This window comes from Pristis pectinata, chromosome 22 (genome assembly GCF_009764475.1).
Source record: "Pristis pectinata isolate sPriPec2 chromosome 22, sPriPec2.1.pri, whole genome shotgun sequence".
Taxonomy (NCBI): Eukaryota; Metazoa; Chordata; class Chondrichthyes; order Rhinopristiformes; family Pristidae; genus Pristis; species Pristis pectinata.
In genome coordinates this window covers 35,479,151-35,497,976 of record NC_067426.1, presented here as the reverse complement: position 1 = coordinate 35,497,976, position 18,826 = coordinate 35,479,151, and the positions used below count along the sequence as shown (strand labels likewise).

Genomic DNA, 18,826 nt, shown 5'->3' with positions numbered 1-18,826 from the left:
AAATTCAGATGGTTTTTTTGAAGCACATCATTAGCAATTATAATCACAAACTATTGGATTGCCATAAAACCCATCAGGTTTGCTATGTTCACTGAGGAGGAAATCCAGGTCCTTAGCTGGCCAGCATGTGACTCCAAACTTACCAATGTGGTTGACTGTCAAATGCAGGTGAGCTATCAGCTGTCCAATGACCACTAAGATGAAACAGGGAAAGCATAAATTCTCATTATCTCCCACATTTTTCTGCTGATCCTCTGTCATGTTCCTTTTCACTGATCACCCCAAAGGTTCAGCATTTGTGTTCAGCAGTTGGAGAGGATAGCACCCTCTAATGCAGAATCTCCACTGCAATCCCCACCATCACTTATGATCTTACTCACTTGTGAATTGTGATTCAGCGGGTAGGATACCAACAAACTAATTTATAGAGCCAACAGTCATTGTCTCTACTTTGCGTATCTTATAAGCACATATCCTGTGGTATTGTACCCTCAGAAAGAATTGGCTCCTCTGAGGAAATGTTAACATCAATACCCAAAGGTTGTTGTACTTTGACTGAAGTCCCTGGAGGAAAAGCAAAAGAAGTTTTAGTCATGTGACATAGATGCTGTCATCATGCAGCAACAAGTTCTGAATTCTGCCTTTTCGGGACAGGGACACTGATATGGTGCTTTTTCTATGACCTTGTTCTTTACTGATAGTGTTTACTAGTAGTTTATGGTGGTGGACTATCTTTAGATAATTCTTTCCATGAGGCATGTGTACAGCTAGTGGAATAGGGCCATTTAGTGCACCTGACAATTAGGCAATTGTATATGAATGTTACTGGCAAACGCTTGAGAATATTTGTGGAGAATGTTGTGAGCTGAAGGAGGTACGATTGCATTGCATCAGGATAGTGGTGAGTGGCAATGCCAGATGGAGCAAGGAAGCGATGAGGAATCAAATATAAAGCAAAAGCTTCTCTCACTGTACCTGCATGATTCCCTCTCGTTTCCCCCAAGGACCCTGGGCACTTTCCATTTCTCATCTACCACTCAGCAACATGGCACTAGTTTTCACATGGATACCATGACATTCAGCTTCACTTTACCACCACTTCTCCTGTACTATCTTTATACTATCATTAATGTGTCCACCAGTCAACAGCACATGAGCAAAAATTTTGTCCAATTATATACTTGAACGGCTAAATGTCATCTTTAGTTCCTGTCATAAACTTCTTTCCCTAGACAATCATTGATGCCTTCCCTCTTCCTGACAACTAAACTGGGATTTTTGCTGTTTGTCATATACATGAATGATTTGGATGTGGATGGAGAAGAAATGATCAGTGACATGGCAGTGACATGAAGATTGGTGGAGTTGTCAACAGTGTGGAGGGTAGTCTTAGGCTACAGGGTGATATTGATGTGTTGGTGAACTGGGCTGAGAAATGGTAGATGGAAGTTTAATCCAGCTAAATGAGAGATGGTGCATTTTGGGAGTACACATGAGGCTAGGACATATACCATGAATGGCAGGGTATTAGGGATATTCAGAACAGAGTGTATACAAGTCCAAAGATCCTTGAAAATGACAGTGCAGGTAGATTACACAGTAAGAAAGCATATAAGATGCTGGCCTTCATTAATTGGGGCATTGGTAGTTTATGCTCAAACTTTATAAAACATTGGTCAGAACACAGCTGGAATGTGGCATGTTATTCTGGTCACCACACTGGAGGAAAGATGTTATAGTGCTGGAGAGGGTGCATCTTATACTTCTTAGGATGAGGAGGATGTCTTGTGTGAAATGGTTGGGCAGAATAATCCCCAGAGTTTAGAAAAATGAGAGATGACCTCATTGAAATATAAGATTTTGAAGGTAGATTTTGTGGAAAGGAAAACCTTACGAATGAGACTAGACCAGGAAATGTGATCTCAGGAAGAGTGCACAACCAATTATAAGTAAGGTGAGGAAGTATTTGGAATATGTATTTGGAAGTATATGGAATAACTGAGGGTTTGGAATTCTCTGTTCTAGAGAGTTGTGAAAGCTGGCAAATATATATATTTAAAGTTTACACTATTAGCACAACCAAGCATTATGTGGATGTGGCAGGAAAATTAAGTTGAGGCCAAAGATCTTGTTGAATGTCAGAGTGGGCTCAAGGGACCATATGACCTGCTGTTATTTCTTATGTTACAGCACTGAATTCCCATCTCTTCCCTCACCATTGAATAGTTCCAAGATTCTGGATCAAAGTTGGCACATCTACTTCTGAATGAAATGGTGCAAAATCCAGAGTAAAATAGCAGTCTACTTTGCAACTTTCTTGAAAATATACAAAAAGAGGATTGTCCCCAGAAAACTCAAAAAATGTCTTGACTGTTTATGTTAAACACTTTAAGCTAACTCAAATGAAAATGTGAGGCAAATATGAGTTATTCCACTGGCCATAAGCACCACACAACATTAATTTGACCTTTAGAACTTGATGTCATACACAATCAAATGGCCTTTACTGTTGAGTGCTGCAAGGCTGATATTTCAGTGCTGAATAACTGTTTCATTTGCATCTTGGCGAACAAGTTATAATCAACCGTTGTAGCGGTTGCTACCGCGGAATAAAACAAGACTCTACTCGGAGGATTGCCAAACAGAACTGGTTTATTTTCCCGCCTTGTGCGGGCCCTTTAAGGGAGAAAAACTCCCGCCCAAAAAAACCGGCAATGACGTAAGTCCTACGTCATCAGGACTTTCCCGCGTGCGGGTTCTCCCCGTCGCTCGGAAAGACGAGGCCCGCCGCCATCTTGGGCCTCGTCGCTCCGACGCCGCGCGACCCGACTGCCGAGCTGGTTCGCCCGACTAGACGGTGAGTCGCCACACAACCCCCCCCAGAACCGGCGAGACAGTCCCCAAGGTCCGTGGGCTGCGCCAGCCGCCGCTTAGGGGGGCGGCCTCTGCGTCGTGGCGTGGCAACCTCGACAGGCTGTTGCAGATCCAAATGGGCCGGTTTGAGGTGGTCCGCCGTGAAAACCTGTTCCCTGCCTCCAATGTCCAAAATAAAAGTGGATCCGTTATTCCGTATGACTCGGAACGGTCCCTCATATGGTCGTTGCAATGGCGCCCGAGGTGTGCCCCTGCGAACGAAAACAAACTTACAGTCCCGTAGTTCCTTGGGCTGGCAGGATGGGGCTTGACCGTGCCATGAGGTGGGAATCGGGGCCAAGGCGCCGAGCTTCTCGCACAGTCTTTGTAGGACTGCTGGGGGTTGTTCCCCTTGGTCCCGAAGGGCAGGTATGAAATCCCCGGGGACAACTAGTGGCGCCCCGTATACAAGCTCAGCTGACGAAGTGCGGAGGTCTTCTTTGGGGGCAGTGCGTATGCCGAGCAGGACCCAAGGCAGCTCGTCAACCCAGTTAGGACCCTTCAGGCGGGCCATCAAGGCCGATTTTAGATGGCGGTGAAAACGTTCCACCAACCCGTTTGATTGAGGATGGTAGGCCGTGGTGGTGTGCAGCTGCGTCCCTAGCAGGTTCGCTAATGCAGCCCAGAGACTGGAAGTGAATTGGGTGCCTCTGTCTGAAGTGATGTGGGCCGGAACGCCAAAACGTGAGACCCAAGTTGTGAGCAGCGCTCAGGCGCAGGAATCAGTTGTGATGTCAGTCAGGGGGGTTGCCTCAGGCCACCTCGTGAACCGGTCCACGATGGTAAGGAGGTACCGGGCTCCTCTTGAAACCGGCAGAGGGCCCACGAGGTCGACGTGTATGTGGTCGAACCTCCTACGGGTAGGCTCGAACTGCTGTGGTGGGACCTTGGTGTGTCGCTGGATTTTTGACGTCTGGCAGTGCAGACAAGTCCTGGCCCACTCACTGACCTGTTTGTGCAGGCCATGCCAGACAAACTTGCTGGCGACCAGTCGGACAGTAGATCGGATGGACGGGTGCGCCAACCCATGTACCGAGTCAAAAACGCGTCTCCGCCAGGCTGCAGGGACAATAGGGCGGGGCTGACCAGTCGCAACGTCGCAAAGTAGGGTCCGCTGACCTGGACCAACCCAGAAATCTCGGAGCTGCAGACCCGAGACTGCGGTTCTGTAGCTGGGCAGTTCGTCGTCGGCTTGCTGTGCGTCAGCCAGGGCCGTGTAGTCGACACCCAAGGATAGGTTGTGGATGGTTGGTCTGGAAAGTGCATCAGCAACGACATTATCCTTTCCGGAGACATGTTGGATGTCAGTTGTGAACTCGGAAATGTAGGATAAATGTCTCTGCTGACGAGCTGACCAGGGATCGGAGACTTTGGAGAAGGCAAAGGACAGAGGCTTATGATCGGTGAAAGCGGTGAAAGGCCTGCCTTCATTAAAGTATCGGAAAAGCCGGACCGCCAGATACAGCGCTAGAAGTTCCCGATCAAAAGCGCTGTACTTCAGTTCGGGCGGTCTAAGGTGTTTGCTGAAAAATGCCAAGGGTTGCCAGCGGCCTTCGAGTAGCTGTTCCAGTACCCTACCCACCGCGGTGTTGGACGCGTCTACCGTGAGGGCAGTCGTTGGGCTCGCGGCCTGGTGATTTGACTGACGGACGAACCGCTCTCGCGCTTGGCCCTCCACAGGACATCTGCCCGGGCGGCCACCTCACGGGGGTTGCTGAAGTCGGCATCAGCTAACAACAAGTGGATGTCATCGGGGAGCTGTTCGAGGAAGGCCTGTTCGAACATCAGGCATGGCTTGTGTCCCTCGGCCAATGCCAGCATCTCATTCATCAGGGCGGATGGGGATCTGTCCCCCAGGCCATCCAGATGAAGTAGGCGGGTGGCGCGCTCACGATGGGAGAGGCCGAAGGTCCGGATCAAAAGATCTTTGAAAGCCGGGTACTTATCTGCCTCCGGAGGCGACTGGATGAAGTCCCCAACCTGGGCGGCTGTCTCCTGGTCCAGAGAGCTAACCACATGGTAGTACTTCGTGGAGTCGGAGGTGATCTGCCAAAGGTGGAATTGCGCTTCGGCCTGGTCAAACCAGACGCTGGGCCGAAGTGTCCAAAAGGTGGGCAGTTTGAGGGCCACTGCGTTGGCTGCTGCGCTGTCGTCCATTTCGCGGGTCCAAAAGCCGTTTGGACCGTCGGGGTCACCAATGTAGCGGTTGCTACCGCGGAATAAAACAAGACTCTACTCGGAGGATTGCCAAACAGAACTGGTTTATTTTCCCGCCTTGTGCGGGCCCTTTAAGGGAGAAAAACTCCCGCCCAAAAAAACCGGCAATGACGTAAGTCCTACGTCATCAGGACTTTCCCGCGCGCGGGTTCTTCCCGTCGCTCGGAAAGACGAGGCCCGCCGCCATCTTGGGCCTCGTCGCTCCGACGCCGCGCGACCCGACTGCCGAGCCGGTTCGCCCGACTAGACGGTGAGTCGCCACACCGTGCTAATAAAGAAATTGTTTGTTTATTTTATGATTTTAAAATAGTTGTTTCCCTAAACTATACTTGACAATATATTCTGTCATCTTATTCATAACAATCACACGGGCCATTGGATGATAATTATGTTTATCACAATGTCTCTTTTTATGCTTTTACACCATGTATATTAAAGTTTCCTTCCAAATGAGAGGGAGACAGAACTGTTTACATAACTCAAAATATAAAGAGCAACAAACAGTTTGCCAGAGGAACTCACTGGGTTGAGCAGCATCTGTGGGAAGAAAGGAATTGTCAACGTTTCGAGCCAAATCCCTGCATCAGGACTGAGAGTGGAGAGGGGAGATGGCCAGTAAAGTGAGGAGAAGGGGAGTGGTGAGAAAGGGGTCTGGAATGATTGGTGGGCTAAGGAGGGGTGTAAGATAACAGGCAGGTAGTGCCAGATAGGGGACGGAAGTAGGGGTGCAGTTGGGAGACACTGGCAGGTGAATGATAGATGGAGGCAGACAAAAGAAAAGGGAGAAAAATGGAGCAAGGTTGGAGGAGGGGAGTGTGAAGACTGGAGACAGCTGCAGAAGGGAAATAAGCAGGAACACAAAGGGCCACCAGTCCTGGACTCTGATAAGTAAAAAGCAGTTGAGAATGGGACCATTAGGGGAGAGGTGGTGGAGTGTACTGTGTGTGTGTAGTGGGTGAATGGAAGCAGGAGTGGAAGGGAGATGAAGATGGGTGCTGGGGGGGCTGAGGGTATGAGGGAAAGTGGACAAAAATGGGAGGACCGGAGGAGGATTGGAAGGAGAGGTGGGGGGGGAGGGGGAAAAAAGCATTGGAGGGGTGTTTTACCTGAAATTGGAAAGCTCAATATTCATGCCATTGGGTTGTGGACTACCCAGGCAAAATATGAATATAAAGATTATCAAAATATAAAGATTTTTATCTGGGGCAGTTGCTTCTATCAGGAAAGAGTGTATAGCTTCAAGCAATCATTCCAAAGACTTGGGCATATAATCTAAAATTTAAGAATCTTGAAAGTGTCCTTTTCCATATTTGCTCACTCTTCCAAGCTTCTTCATTTGCTGGGGTTTATACCTACATTGATTATAGTCAGATATCTAGATAATGTACAGTCAATATTTAAACACAGAAACATCTCTTACTATTATGATGAATACACATTCTCCAGTTTGGACCTAAATATAAAGTATAGTCAAAATATTTTAAATGCATTTCCTGAGAAAATAGGAACAAAATGATTAAAAACAATGCAAGAGCAAAAATGGAATATAAGCACAAATTTCAAAAAAGGCATTGACCCTTTGAGTTTCATCCTACAAAGATTTTCTCTAGAGCAGTTTATGTGAGTAAAAAGCAAACACCTTGTATATAGCAGAGATGTAAGGATGGTTAAATGGCTTTCTGAATTTAAATATGTTGTAATATGTAAATAAAATTGCATACATTCTTGTTTGATGCCACTTTATGCTAACCTAAAAGGCTAGCTGACGAGTGGTGCATATCAATCAATATAGGTCTCCAGTTATTCTAGCTTTGCACTACCAGTCACGACAACCCATGAGTTGGCTCTTTATGATTTTCATTATTGCATTGAACTAAATTGCAAACTTTAAATAATATGGTTTCTGAAAGGAGTTTCAGGACACAAGAATGTACAGGGAGGAATGCTGTTATCATATTATGTTTACTTCTTTTATTTCCATGATGCTTAGGCTCAGCCAGCCGCAGATGTTTATTAAATTCTCGTGGAATTGCATTTTGGGGCCCACCAAGTTTTGCTAGATGTGTGTCGCATGATTACAGGCATCTACATGTATCGGTAGGTACAAACGTTTCTTTTACGTACTCTTATCAATGAGAAATCCAAAGGTGTGAATAATACAAGTCATTAGGTTGTGTATTGGGTTCAGAACATATAATAAGAATCCTGATCCATATCTAGTTCAGTCTGCTTGGCTGAAAGCTTCCTTACTAAAAGGGTTCAATAAGATCCTTTTCAATTAGTCTTGATCTGATTGCTAATGCAGTTCCAAAGGCACAAAATGACAACAAGAAATGCATTGCAAGGAAAGAAAATTGCTGAATGAAAAACAAAAAAAAAGCATGCAAATTCTGAAAATCTGAAATAAAGACAGAATTCGCTGGGTCAGAGTTAGCATTTCAGGTCAATAGCCCTTCATCAGAACTAGAAAAGTGAAAAAGCAAGTTTATTTCAAGTTGCAGAGATCAGGAGGAATGGAGAGAACAAAGAGAATGTCTGTGAAAGAGTAGAGACCAAACTTGCCTCACTGAGAAAATTGCTTTCGGTGCTGTCTACAAGAGGCGAATGAATAACTGACCTTTCTGCAGGAATGTAAATAGAGGAAGATGAATGAAGGCAGTTAGAAAAAAAACATCCTGGAACTGCGAGATGCAGAGCACAGCAATCACTGGAAATGTGAAATAAAAGAAAATGCTGATAAGACTCAGCTAATCAAGGAGCATCTGTGGAGAGAGAAAAAACTGAGTTAATGTTACAGAAGGATGACTTTATGTTGAGCTGGCCTGTTCTGACACAAACTGGAAAGGCTCCATGAAATTGTGGAATTTTATATTGATTCCCGAGGACTGTATTAAACATATATGGAAGCTCATCCTTGAGCTCACATTGGGCTTTACTGGAATAGTTTAAGAAGTCATATGTAATATCCATCCATGGGCAATAATTGTTCGTTTAATACAGTCACCACTTTCGGGTTTTATTATGCAGTTAATGGTTCCAACAGTGCTTGGTGAAGAAGGTTACAGAAGAAGGCTGTTGAAAAGAAAGCACCATAAAGATTCCTGCTGGGTCATGAATAAAGAACCACTTTTATCAATTTAAGTTATAAATTGTTTTCTAGTATATTATAATAAGTGAGTTGATGAGAAATGGTGTCAGAAATGCTGGTAAATGAAATTATAAAATTTAGACACTATGCCTGAATTGGAATACTGAATACTGGGTGCTATTGACCTGAATTAAGACAGCACAGGAGGGATACGTGCTCAAGTTAGAGCACACGATGGAACAAATAAAACCACCCAAATCTCTGGGTTTCCAAACAATTAGCATGTCTAAAGGACAGAGAAAGGAGCGTCATTTATTAAGGTGGCTATGGCTGATAAACCACAGCAGAGAAATATAAAGACATTCTTGCATATCATTGGTCACAAGGGGGAGGAATTGTATGAGTAACCGAAGGGATGTTGTGGGAGTGAGGGCTTTAGGTTTATGGATAATTGGAAATGTCTCTGGGAAAGCTGTACAACCAGGATTGGTTGCATCTGAGCAAGAATGGCTCCAATGCCTTTCAGGAAGGTTGTTGGGGAGCATTTAAATTAGTTTGTCAGTGCATTGGGGCACAGAGTACAGTTAGGAGGTAGGTACAGTCAAATATAGAAGAAAAAGTCAGTCCAGTGGGCAGAGCAAGTATGGGCAGTAAAGGTGAAAGGGAGGAATGGAAGGCTCAACTGCATCTATTTTGATGCCTGACTGATAAGGCTGATGAACTTGCGGTGTTGATTAGCACATGGGAATAAAGTATTGTTGCAATTACAGAGACATGGTTGAAAGAAGGGCAGGACTGGCAAATCAACATTCCAGGCGTACGAACTTCAGGCATGAAAGGAAAGGAAGCAAAATAGCATTGCAATATCAGTAAATGAAACAGTCATTGCAGTCATGAGGCACTATGCCCAAGAAAGTTCTTCAAGTTATACCATGTGGGTAGAGCTTAGTTATAAAGAAGTAACAATCACTTGTCAGGGGTATACTACAGGCCTCCCAATAGTCAGTGAGAGATAAAGGGGGAGATATGTATACAAAGCCAAAGGGTTATAGTAGTATGGAATTTCAACTGCCCCAGTATTAAGTGGGATCACCGTATTGTGAAAAGCTTAGAGGAGGTGGAACTGCATCCAGGAGAGCCAGTATGTACATAGTCCTAACAGAGAAGGATCAGTGTTGGATGTAATTTTAGTGAATGAAAGTAGGTGAGTGGTTGAAGTGTCAGTGAGAAAGCATTTTGGGGATGGAGACCATAATTCTGCATGTTTTGAGATAGTTTTGGAAAAGGGTAAAGTTGGTCCAGAAATTAAGATTCTGAATTGAGGGAAGGTTGATTTCAATATCATAAGACGGGACCTGACAAAAATGGACAGGGAGCAACTACTTGCAGGTAAATCAACATGTGGCAAGTGGGAGCCTTTCAATCATAAATAGTGAAAGCTTAGGGCCAATATGTTCCTATAAGGGTAAAAGTTAAGGAATCCAGGGAATCCTGGATGTCAAGAGATATTTAGGGTTTGATGAAAATAAAACATAGGCAGGTATGGAGTACTGAAAATAGTCAATGCCCATCAAGTGTATCGAAAGTGCAGGGGACAGTTAAAAAGGAAATTAAGAGAACAAAGAGTGGCCATGAAATATCTATGGCAGACAAGGTTAAGGAAAACCCCTAGGCATTTTATAAATCTAGCGAGAGAGTAATGAAGGCAAGAGTAGAACCATAGAACCATACAGCACAAAACAGGCCCTTCGGCCCACCGTGTCGTGCCGTCCATCAGACCACCCTCACACTACCTAACCCCTTCCTCCCGCATATCCCTCTATCTCACGTTCCTCCATATGCCTATCCAACAAGCTCTTGAACCTGTTCAATGTATCTGCCTCCACCACCACCCCAGGCAATGCATTCCATGCACCAACCACTCTTTGGGTGAAAAACCTCCCTCTGACATCTCCCCTGAACCTCCCACCCATCACCTTAAAGCCATGACCTCTCGTCTTAAGCATTGGTGCCCTGGGAAGGAGGCGCTGACTGTCTACTCTATCTATTCCTCTCAATATTTTATATACCTCTATCATGTCTCCTCTCATCCTCCTCCTTTCCAGTGAATAAAGCCCCAGCACCTTAAGCCTCTCCTCATATTCAATACCCTCCAATCCAGGCAGCATCCTGGTAAATCTCCTCTGCACCCTCTCCAATGCCTCCACATCCTTCCTATAATGAGGCGACCAGAACTGAACACAGTACTCTAAATGTGGCCTAACTAGAGTTTTGTAAAGCTGCATCATAACCTCACGGCTCTTAAACTCAATCCCACGACTTATGAAAGCCAACATCCCATTGGCCTTCTTAACTGCTCTTTCCACCTGTGAGGCAACTTTCAACGAACTGTGAATATGAACCCCCAGATCCCTCTGCTCCTCCACACTGCCAAGTACCTTGCCGTTTACCCTGTACTCTGCCCTGCAGTTTGTCCTTCCAAAGTGTACCACCTCACACTTCTCCAGATTGAACTCCATCTGGCACTTGTCAGCCCAGCTCTGCATCCTATCAATATCCCTCTGTAAGCTCCGACAGCCCTCCACACTATCCACAACACCGCCTATCTTAGTGTCGTCTGCAAACTTACTAACCCAGCCCTCCACCCCCTCATCTAAGTCATCTATAAATATCACAAAAAGTAGAGGTCCCAGAACCGATCCCTGCGGGACACCACTAGTCACTGCCTTCCAATCCGAGGGCACTCCCTCCACCACAACCCCCTGCTTTCTACATGCAAGCCAATTCCTAATCCACACAGCCAAGCTTCCTTGGATCCCTCGGCCTCTGACCTTCTGAAGAAGCCTACCATGAGGAACCTTATCAAACACCTTACTAAAATCCATGTAAACCACATCCACCACACTGCCCTCATCAATCTTCCTGGTCACCTCCTCAAAGAACTCTATCAGGCAAGATCTTCCCTTCACAAAGCCATGCTGGCTGTCCCTAATCAGTCCATGATTCTCTAGGTGTTCATAAATCCTATCCCTTAGAATCCTTTCTAACAGCTTACCCACCACAGACGTGAGACTCACCGGTCTATAATTCCCTGGCCTATCCCTATTACCTTTTTTGAACAAGGGGACCACATTTGCAATCCTCCAATCCTCCGGCACCACCCCCGTAGACAACGAGGACTCAAAGATCCTTACCAGCGGTTCAGAAATCTCCTCCCTAGCCTCTCGAAGCAGCCTGGGGAAAATCCTGTCAGGCCCCGGAGATTTATCTGTCTTAATATTATTTAACAACTTCAACACATCCTCTCTTGATATCAACAACCTCGAGAACATTACCCCTACCAGCACTCCCTTCCGCATCATCAAGACCCCTCTCCCTGGTGAATACCGAAGAGAAGTACTCATTGAGAACTTCTCCCACTTCTGCCACCTCCAGGCAAATTCTCCCACCTTTGTCCTTAATCGGACCTACCTTCACCCTAGCCATCCTCCTACCCTTCACGTACTTGAAAAAGGCCTTGGCATTTTCCTTAACCCTACTAGCCAAAGCCTTTTCATGTCCCCTTCTAGCTCTCCTCAGCCCTTTCTTAAGTTCCTTCCTCGCTACCCTATATTCCTCACGGGCCCTGTCTGAACCTTGCTGCTTATACCTCACGTATGTTACCTTCTTCTCCCTAACAAGTCGTTCCACCTCTCTCGTCACCCACGGTTCCTTCACCCTGCCATTCCTTCTCTGCCTCACCGGGACATATTTATCTCTAACATCCTGCATGATCCCTGAATATCGACCACATCCCCATGGTACATTTTCCTTCAAAAAGGAAATCCCAATTTACACTCCCAAGTTCTCTCCTTATAGCCTCGTAGTTAGCCCTTCCCCAATTGAAAAACCTCTTGTCCTCTCTGCACCTGTCCCTGTCCATGACAATTTTAAAGGTTATGGAGCAATGGTCACTGTCCCCCAAATGGTCACCCACCAATAGATCCTTCACCTGTCCCGGTTCATTTCCTAAAACTAGATCTAACATGGCAATCCCTCTAGTCGGCCTGTCAACATACTGCGTCAGGAATCCCTCCTGGACACATTTAACAAATTGTGTCCCATCTAAACCTTTGGCACTAAGCAGGTTCCAGTCTATATTTGGGAAGTTGAAGTCTCCCATTATAACAACCCTGTTATTTCTGCTTCTCTCCAAACACTGCCTGCCAATCTGCTCCTCTATATCTCTACTGCTACCGGGGGGCCTATAGAGTACTCCTAGTAGAGTAACTGCTCCTTTCTTGTTCCTTAACTCCAGCCATACGGACTCTAGAGATGATCCTTCTACAACATCCATCTTTTCCACAGCCGTAACAGTGTCCCTGACCAGTATCGCCAGCCCTCCACCTCTTCTCCCCACTTCCCTATCCCTCTTAAAACACCGAAAACCAGGAATATTCAATATCCACTCCTCTCCTGACGTCAGCCACGTCTCAGTAATAGCCACGATATCATAGTCCCCCATACTTATCCAAGCCCTCAGTTCATCCCCCTTATTCCTGACACTTCTTGCATTTAAGTAAACACACTTCAGTCCATCTACCTTACTACTTTTACAGCCTGTATTCTGCTTCTCCTTCCCCAAAGCCTCTCTACCTGTTTGATCTAACTTTTCCCCATTCCCTTCTTCCTGTGACCTACTCCTCCGGTTCCCTTCCCCCTCACAAACTAGTTTAAACCCTCCTGTACCACCCTAGCAAATCTTGCCGCAAGGATATTGGCCCCCTTCTGGTTCGGGTGTAACCCGTCCTCTCTGTTCAGGTCCCACCTTCCCGAGAAGAGATCCCAATGATCCAGAGATCTAAAACCCTCCCTCCTGCACCAACTTCTCAGCCACACATTTATCTGCCACCTCCTCCTATTCCTACCTTCACTATCACGTGGGATTGGCAGCAATCCCGAGATTGCTACCCTTGAGGTCCTATTCCTCAATTTTCTGCCTAGCTCCCTGAACTCACTCTTCAGGACCTCATCCCCCTTCCTACCTATGTCATTGGTGCCAATATGGACCACAACTTCTGGCTGCTCTCCCTCCCACTCAAGAATTCTGTGGACCCGATCAGTGACATCCCGGACCCTGGCACCTGGGAGGCAACATACCATCCGGGATTCATGCTCACTGCCACAGAACCTCCTGTCTGTTTCCCTGACTATCGAGTCCCCTATCACTACCGCATGTCTCTTTCCCACCCTTCCCTTCTGAGCAGCAGTACCAGTCCCAGTGCCAGAGACCTGGTAACTGCAGCTAGGCCCCTGCAGGTCATCCCCCTCAACAGCTACCAAGGCAGAAAACTTGTTACTGATGGGAACAGCCTCCGGGGCTCTCTGTCCTGACCGTCACCATTCTATCTGCCTCCTGAACCTCAGATGTACCTACCCTAAGGGGGGTGACTGTCACCTGATGCACCGTGTCTACATAGCTCTCTCCCTCCCTTATGCTGCGCAGTGTTTGTAGCTGCGACTCCAGCTCTTCAACTCTGAGCCGAAGTTCATCCAGCCTCAAGCACTTACTGCAGATGTGGCCATCTTGGACCGCAGCAAGGTCCACGAGTTCCCACATCAAACAGCTGCAGCACACCACCATGTCCTCCATCTGACTACCTTTTTTTTTCCCTAGTTAGTCCCACCTACAAATCTATAATGACCAAAAGCTAAACCTTGCCTTTACCTACTTACCAGCTACTTACCCTCCTTGCCCCTTCACGCCGAAGCCCTTTGAGCCAAAGCCCAGAACATTCTGCTGCTACTCACTCCGCTGCCCACTCCGACGCTGCCCGTGTGATAATCACTGTGATTATCACTGTGATAATCTCTGCATGAAACCGGAGGATGTAGGTAAGATTTTACTGAGGAGAAAGGCATTAGAATTGTAGATTTCAGGGAGGGGGTTGGGACATCCTAGAGCATTTTAAAATTAAAACAGGAGGATGTATTTGATGTCTCAGTGGGCATAAATGTGCATAAATCCCCAGGTCCAGATGAAAAGTATCCAAGGCTGCTATAGGAGCCAAAGGAGGAGTTTGCTAGGGCTCTGACGGGCATTTTTAAATCTTTGCTGGACACAGGTGAGATACCAGATGACTAGAGGATAGCAAGTGTGGTACCTTTTCTCAAGAAGGGAGATGGGGGTATGTCAGGCAATAATGACTCTAAAATCAGTGGGGAGGAAGTTACAGGAAAAAGTTCCGAGGAACAGGGTAAATGTACACTTGGAAAGCGGGGATTGATCAGGGATAGCGTAGCTTTGTGATGGGAAATCCTGCCTGACTAATTTGCGTTTTTTTGAAGAAGTAACAAAATATATTGATGAGGGCAGTGCAATTAATTTAGTCTACATGGTCTTCAGTAAAGGTTTTGACAAGATCCCACATGGAAGGCTGATCCAAAAGGTTAGAGCCTTTGTGATCCATGGCAAATAGGCAAATTGCATCTAAGCTGGCTTGGAAAAAAGACACAGGGAGTGATAATGGAGAGTTGCTTTTGTGATTGCAAGCCTGTGGCCACAATGGTGTGCCACAAGTATTGGAGTTGGGACCCTTGCTTTTTGTCATAGACATTAATGATTTAGATGTGAAAATGGGAGGTATAATTTGTCAGTTTGCATATGACTTGAAAATTAGTGGTGTTATTGATATTGAGGAGGATAGTCCTGGGTTACAGAATGATATTAGTCAGCTGGTAAATTGCGTAGAGGATTTTGTTGAATTTTGGAAAAGACCTAATAAGAGTAGAACATACATCCTGACATGGAAATATATCACCGTTCATTTAGCGTCGCTGGGTCAAAATCGTGGAACTCTCTCCCTAACCTACGTCTCAAGGTCTACAGCGGTTCAAGAAGGTAGCTCACCACCACCTTCTCAAGGGCAACTAGGGATGGGCAATTAAATGCTGGATCAGCTTGTGAAGCCCACATCCCTTGAATGAACATAATTAAAAAAAAGAATACACCACGAATAGTAGGATCCTAGGAAGTATTGAGGAACTTTGGTGTAAAGATTGCAGCACAACTAGATAAAGTGGTGAAGGAGACAAAAGGGATGCTTGTCTTCATTAGTCAGGGCATAGAATATAAGAGCATGGAGGTCATGGTTTAACATTATAAAACTTAGATTAGGCCACAGCTGGAGTATTGCATGCAGTTGCATTCGCTATACTATAGGAAGGTCATGATTGCACTGGAGAGGGTGCAGAAGAGATTTACCAAGATGTTGCCTGGGATGGAATGTTTCAGTTATGCGGAGAGGTTGGGTTGAATGGGTTTGTTTTCTTTGGTGTGGATAAGGCTGGGGGCGAGACACCTGATCGAGGTATACAGAATTATGAGGAGCATAGATAGAGTGGACAGAGATAAACTTTTCCCCATAACAGAGATACCTAAAATGAAAGGGGGTAGGTTTAAGGTGAGGAGTAAAAGGATTAGAGGGGAAATGAAGAAAATAAATCACCCTGCAGGTGGTTGAAATCTGGAACACATTGCCTGAGAAGGTGACAGAGGTAGGTACAGGCCATCTCCAGGTTACAGACAGCCAACTTATGGACACTTCTACATAGAAACAAGCTCCCATAATACTATTAAATTCAGAAGTCCGATGTACATACATATGTTTATTTCTATGAACTATTTTCCCCTTTCTGTCCACTTTTAGTAATTATTCTTTCTTATCAGTCTTCTGTGCTTTTGATACCATTCATTACCATTCATTACTGTGGAGGTATGGTTGCCATAATCGAGTGATTTTTGTGTGTTTTCTGATTTATGGACAAAATCGACGTATAGATGTCTGAAAAAATGGAACCTGTTTGTTACTTAGGGACAACTTGTACTCTCACAACATTTAAGAAATAGCTGGGTGAACACTTGAATCACCAAAGCATAGAAGACACAAACAAAGTGCTAGTAAATAGGATTCATATTGATGGTTCGCATAGACCTGGGAGGCCTAAGGGCCTGTTTCTGTGCTGGATAACTCTATGATTCCCTTAAATGGGACCCAGAAGAATGCATGAGATACATTACCACACTGCAACCCATCTAGAGATAAAACAATTACCCACTCGGGATAAGCTACCAGGAACAAGGAGACTCTTTGATATTTTCTTAGTGGAACCAGATTGTTAGATAATAGTAATTTTGTTGATTTGGACTTGCTTATCAGACAGCAGCTTGTGTGGAATCCAGGAGATCAGCCAGATGGAGTTAATCCTGGACAAGAGGATACATATATCGAAATCTCTGGAGGTATCCAAAGCAAAACTCGAAATATGAGATGATCAACTGAAGGAGATTTATGCAGTGAAGCATGAAACAAAAGGGAACAAGGGGAAGGTGATGCTGAAGTTGCTTAGAATCTGCAAGTATTGTGGGCACCAATACTTGTTGAAAATGAAATGCCCTACACATGGGAGAACATTACATATGAGAACACTGTCCAATGAAGAAGACATCAAATGTCCATGAAGTAGTGAGACAAGTTAATTCGGAAACAATGAGAAAGAGGTAGTAGCCTCAATATACGTGACAAATGAGGATATCAGGGACAAATCTTTAGAACAGATATAACCAAAAGAAAACCTCATTCTCATTAAGTCCCAAACAGACTGGATAAAACACAGTCTGATTTGATTTTTCTAGGTGGGAAAATATATTTAATGACAAGTGATTGCTTTTCAAATTCTGTGAGGTAGACTTATCAAAAAAAAATCTCATCCTTGATTATTCACATGCCCAAAGGACAGTATGCCACATATAGTAAATGGTATTCATATAGATGATTACTTGATGGTTTGCATCGACCTGGTGGGTCCTTGAGATGTTGATCAGAAGTAGTGGGCAACAGTTCATGACAGAGAATTTGTGAGGTTCTCAAAGGACTGGAGTTTGATCATGAGACGTCAGTAGCTCACTTATCACAGAGTAATGAAATGCTCTCTTCAGTGAGAATGCTGTGAAGATGGCCATGGAACTTCTTAAGAAGATTAAATCATCCCCTGTTTGAGTATCCTAACCTTTCACAATATCCCAACCCAAGAGATAATGAGCAGTCCTGTGCAGAGATTTCCGTTTAGATGAACTAGACTCTTCTTCTAATAACAGAAAGAACCAAAGCTGCAAAAAAGTGTATGAAGACAACAGAAAGGAGACAAAGAGAGCAGGATCATAACTACAATTGAGGTGTCAAAGACCGATCATTGCCAGGAGCTGGAGAAACATGAGGATGAAGCCCACCAGACAAATTGGACCCACACACATCATACCGCAGATCATTCAAGGTAATGATGAAGGGGAGTGCCCCATATCAGAGGAACAAGCGTCATAGAGGTAGCAGAGTAAGTAGTGCTGCTGCTTCACAGCTCCAGTGACCAGGCTCAATCCTGCCCTCAGGTGCTATCTGTGTGGAGTTTGCATATTTTGTTTTGACCTTGTGTGTTTTCCCCAGGTGCTCTAGTTTCCTCCCACATCCCAGAGATATCCTGAATATCCTGATTGATAGATTAATTGGTTATTGTAAAGCCCTCCACCGCATCCCCCCCCCCCCCCCCCCCCCCCCCCCCCCCCCCCCCCCCCCCCCCCCCCCCCCCCCCCCCCCCCCAGTATGGTTGGGTGGCAAGAGAACCAGGTCAGAGTTGATTGTCTTGTAAGAAAATGGGTTACAGGGATATAATTAGGGGATTGGAATTGATGGATTTGTTAGGAAGCTGCCATAGTCTTGATGGGCCAAATGACCTCCTTCTATGTCAAAAGGAAACATGGGAAATAATCTCAAAAAGACAATGGAGGATTGTTTGAAACAAATCACCTTTGGATGGACCACTAATCCTGCTCTACATCAGAACACTTTCGAAACCAGTTTGGACAATATCAGGAAGGGCAGTCCATTGACCCATGCCTCTCAAGGACTTGGTGCCAAAGTAAAGCACAAAGATACTGAAGTGTTGTTGGGATGTCTTGCTTTTTCGTTTTGTGTTTAACTGTTCACAAGTGTTCACAAGTTATTCACAGTGATAGTTGCTGTTGAAGCAAAAGACCCAAAGCTGAATAAACAGCATCACCCCTCATTATTCTATGCATAAGTCATCAGAATGCTTTTGTTAATTTTTCCCCAGAATTCTCTAAAATCCTTTGTTGATTGCATTCTAAACAGTAAGCCACTTCAGGTCTCTATTATTTTCTATTGTACTTTCTAATGTGTTGCAGCTGTCATTCAAGAGTATTACTTTTAATGGACAATGGAATGTCATTCCACATTGATTATTTCTCTGACCAATAATTCTTTATAGAGCATGCCCCACATGAACAGAATACAGTACATGGAACTGTGAAATGGATAACTTAATGGCTCATAATATTGGCACTTGTGAGTTATTAAACAGGGGGATGATTAAACAGGGGAATGCAGAAAGAAGTCCCTTAAAATGAAGTGATCTTCCATTCTGTCTCAGTCCTCTTTGAATCCTGTTGGACATCAGCTTTACTGCACGCTGCACTTTGGTGGCTGAGGGGTCTTCCAGAAGCAGATGAAAGCTTCATAAACTAATGTAAATCGATTGCAACAACGGTTGCCTTAT

At 45.0% G+C, this 18,826-nt stretch overlaps 1 protein-coding gene across 4 annotated transcripts in view; it reads left to right on the top strand.

Annotated features, from left to right (window-relative positions):
• Window positions 1–18,826, top strand: part of adgrb2 (adhesion G protein-coupled receptor B2) — an 898,475-nt gene that overhangs the window by 449,634 nt on the left and 430,015 nt on the right. For all 4 annotated transcript variants that reach the window (XM_052036166.1, XM_052036168.1, XM_052036167.1 and 1 more), the window contains one exon: window positions 7,121–7,227. In XM_052036166.1, the coding sequence (XP_051892126.1) occupies window positions 7,121–7,227 (107 nt within the window). The remainder of the gene's footprint in view (window positions 1–7,120; window positions 7,228–18,826) is intronic.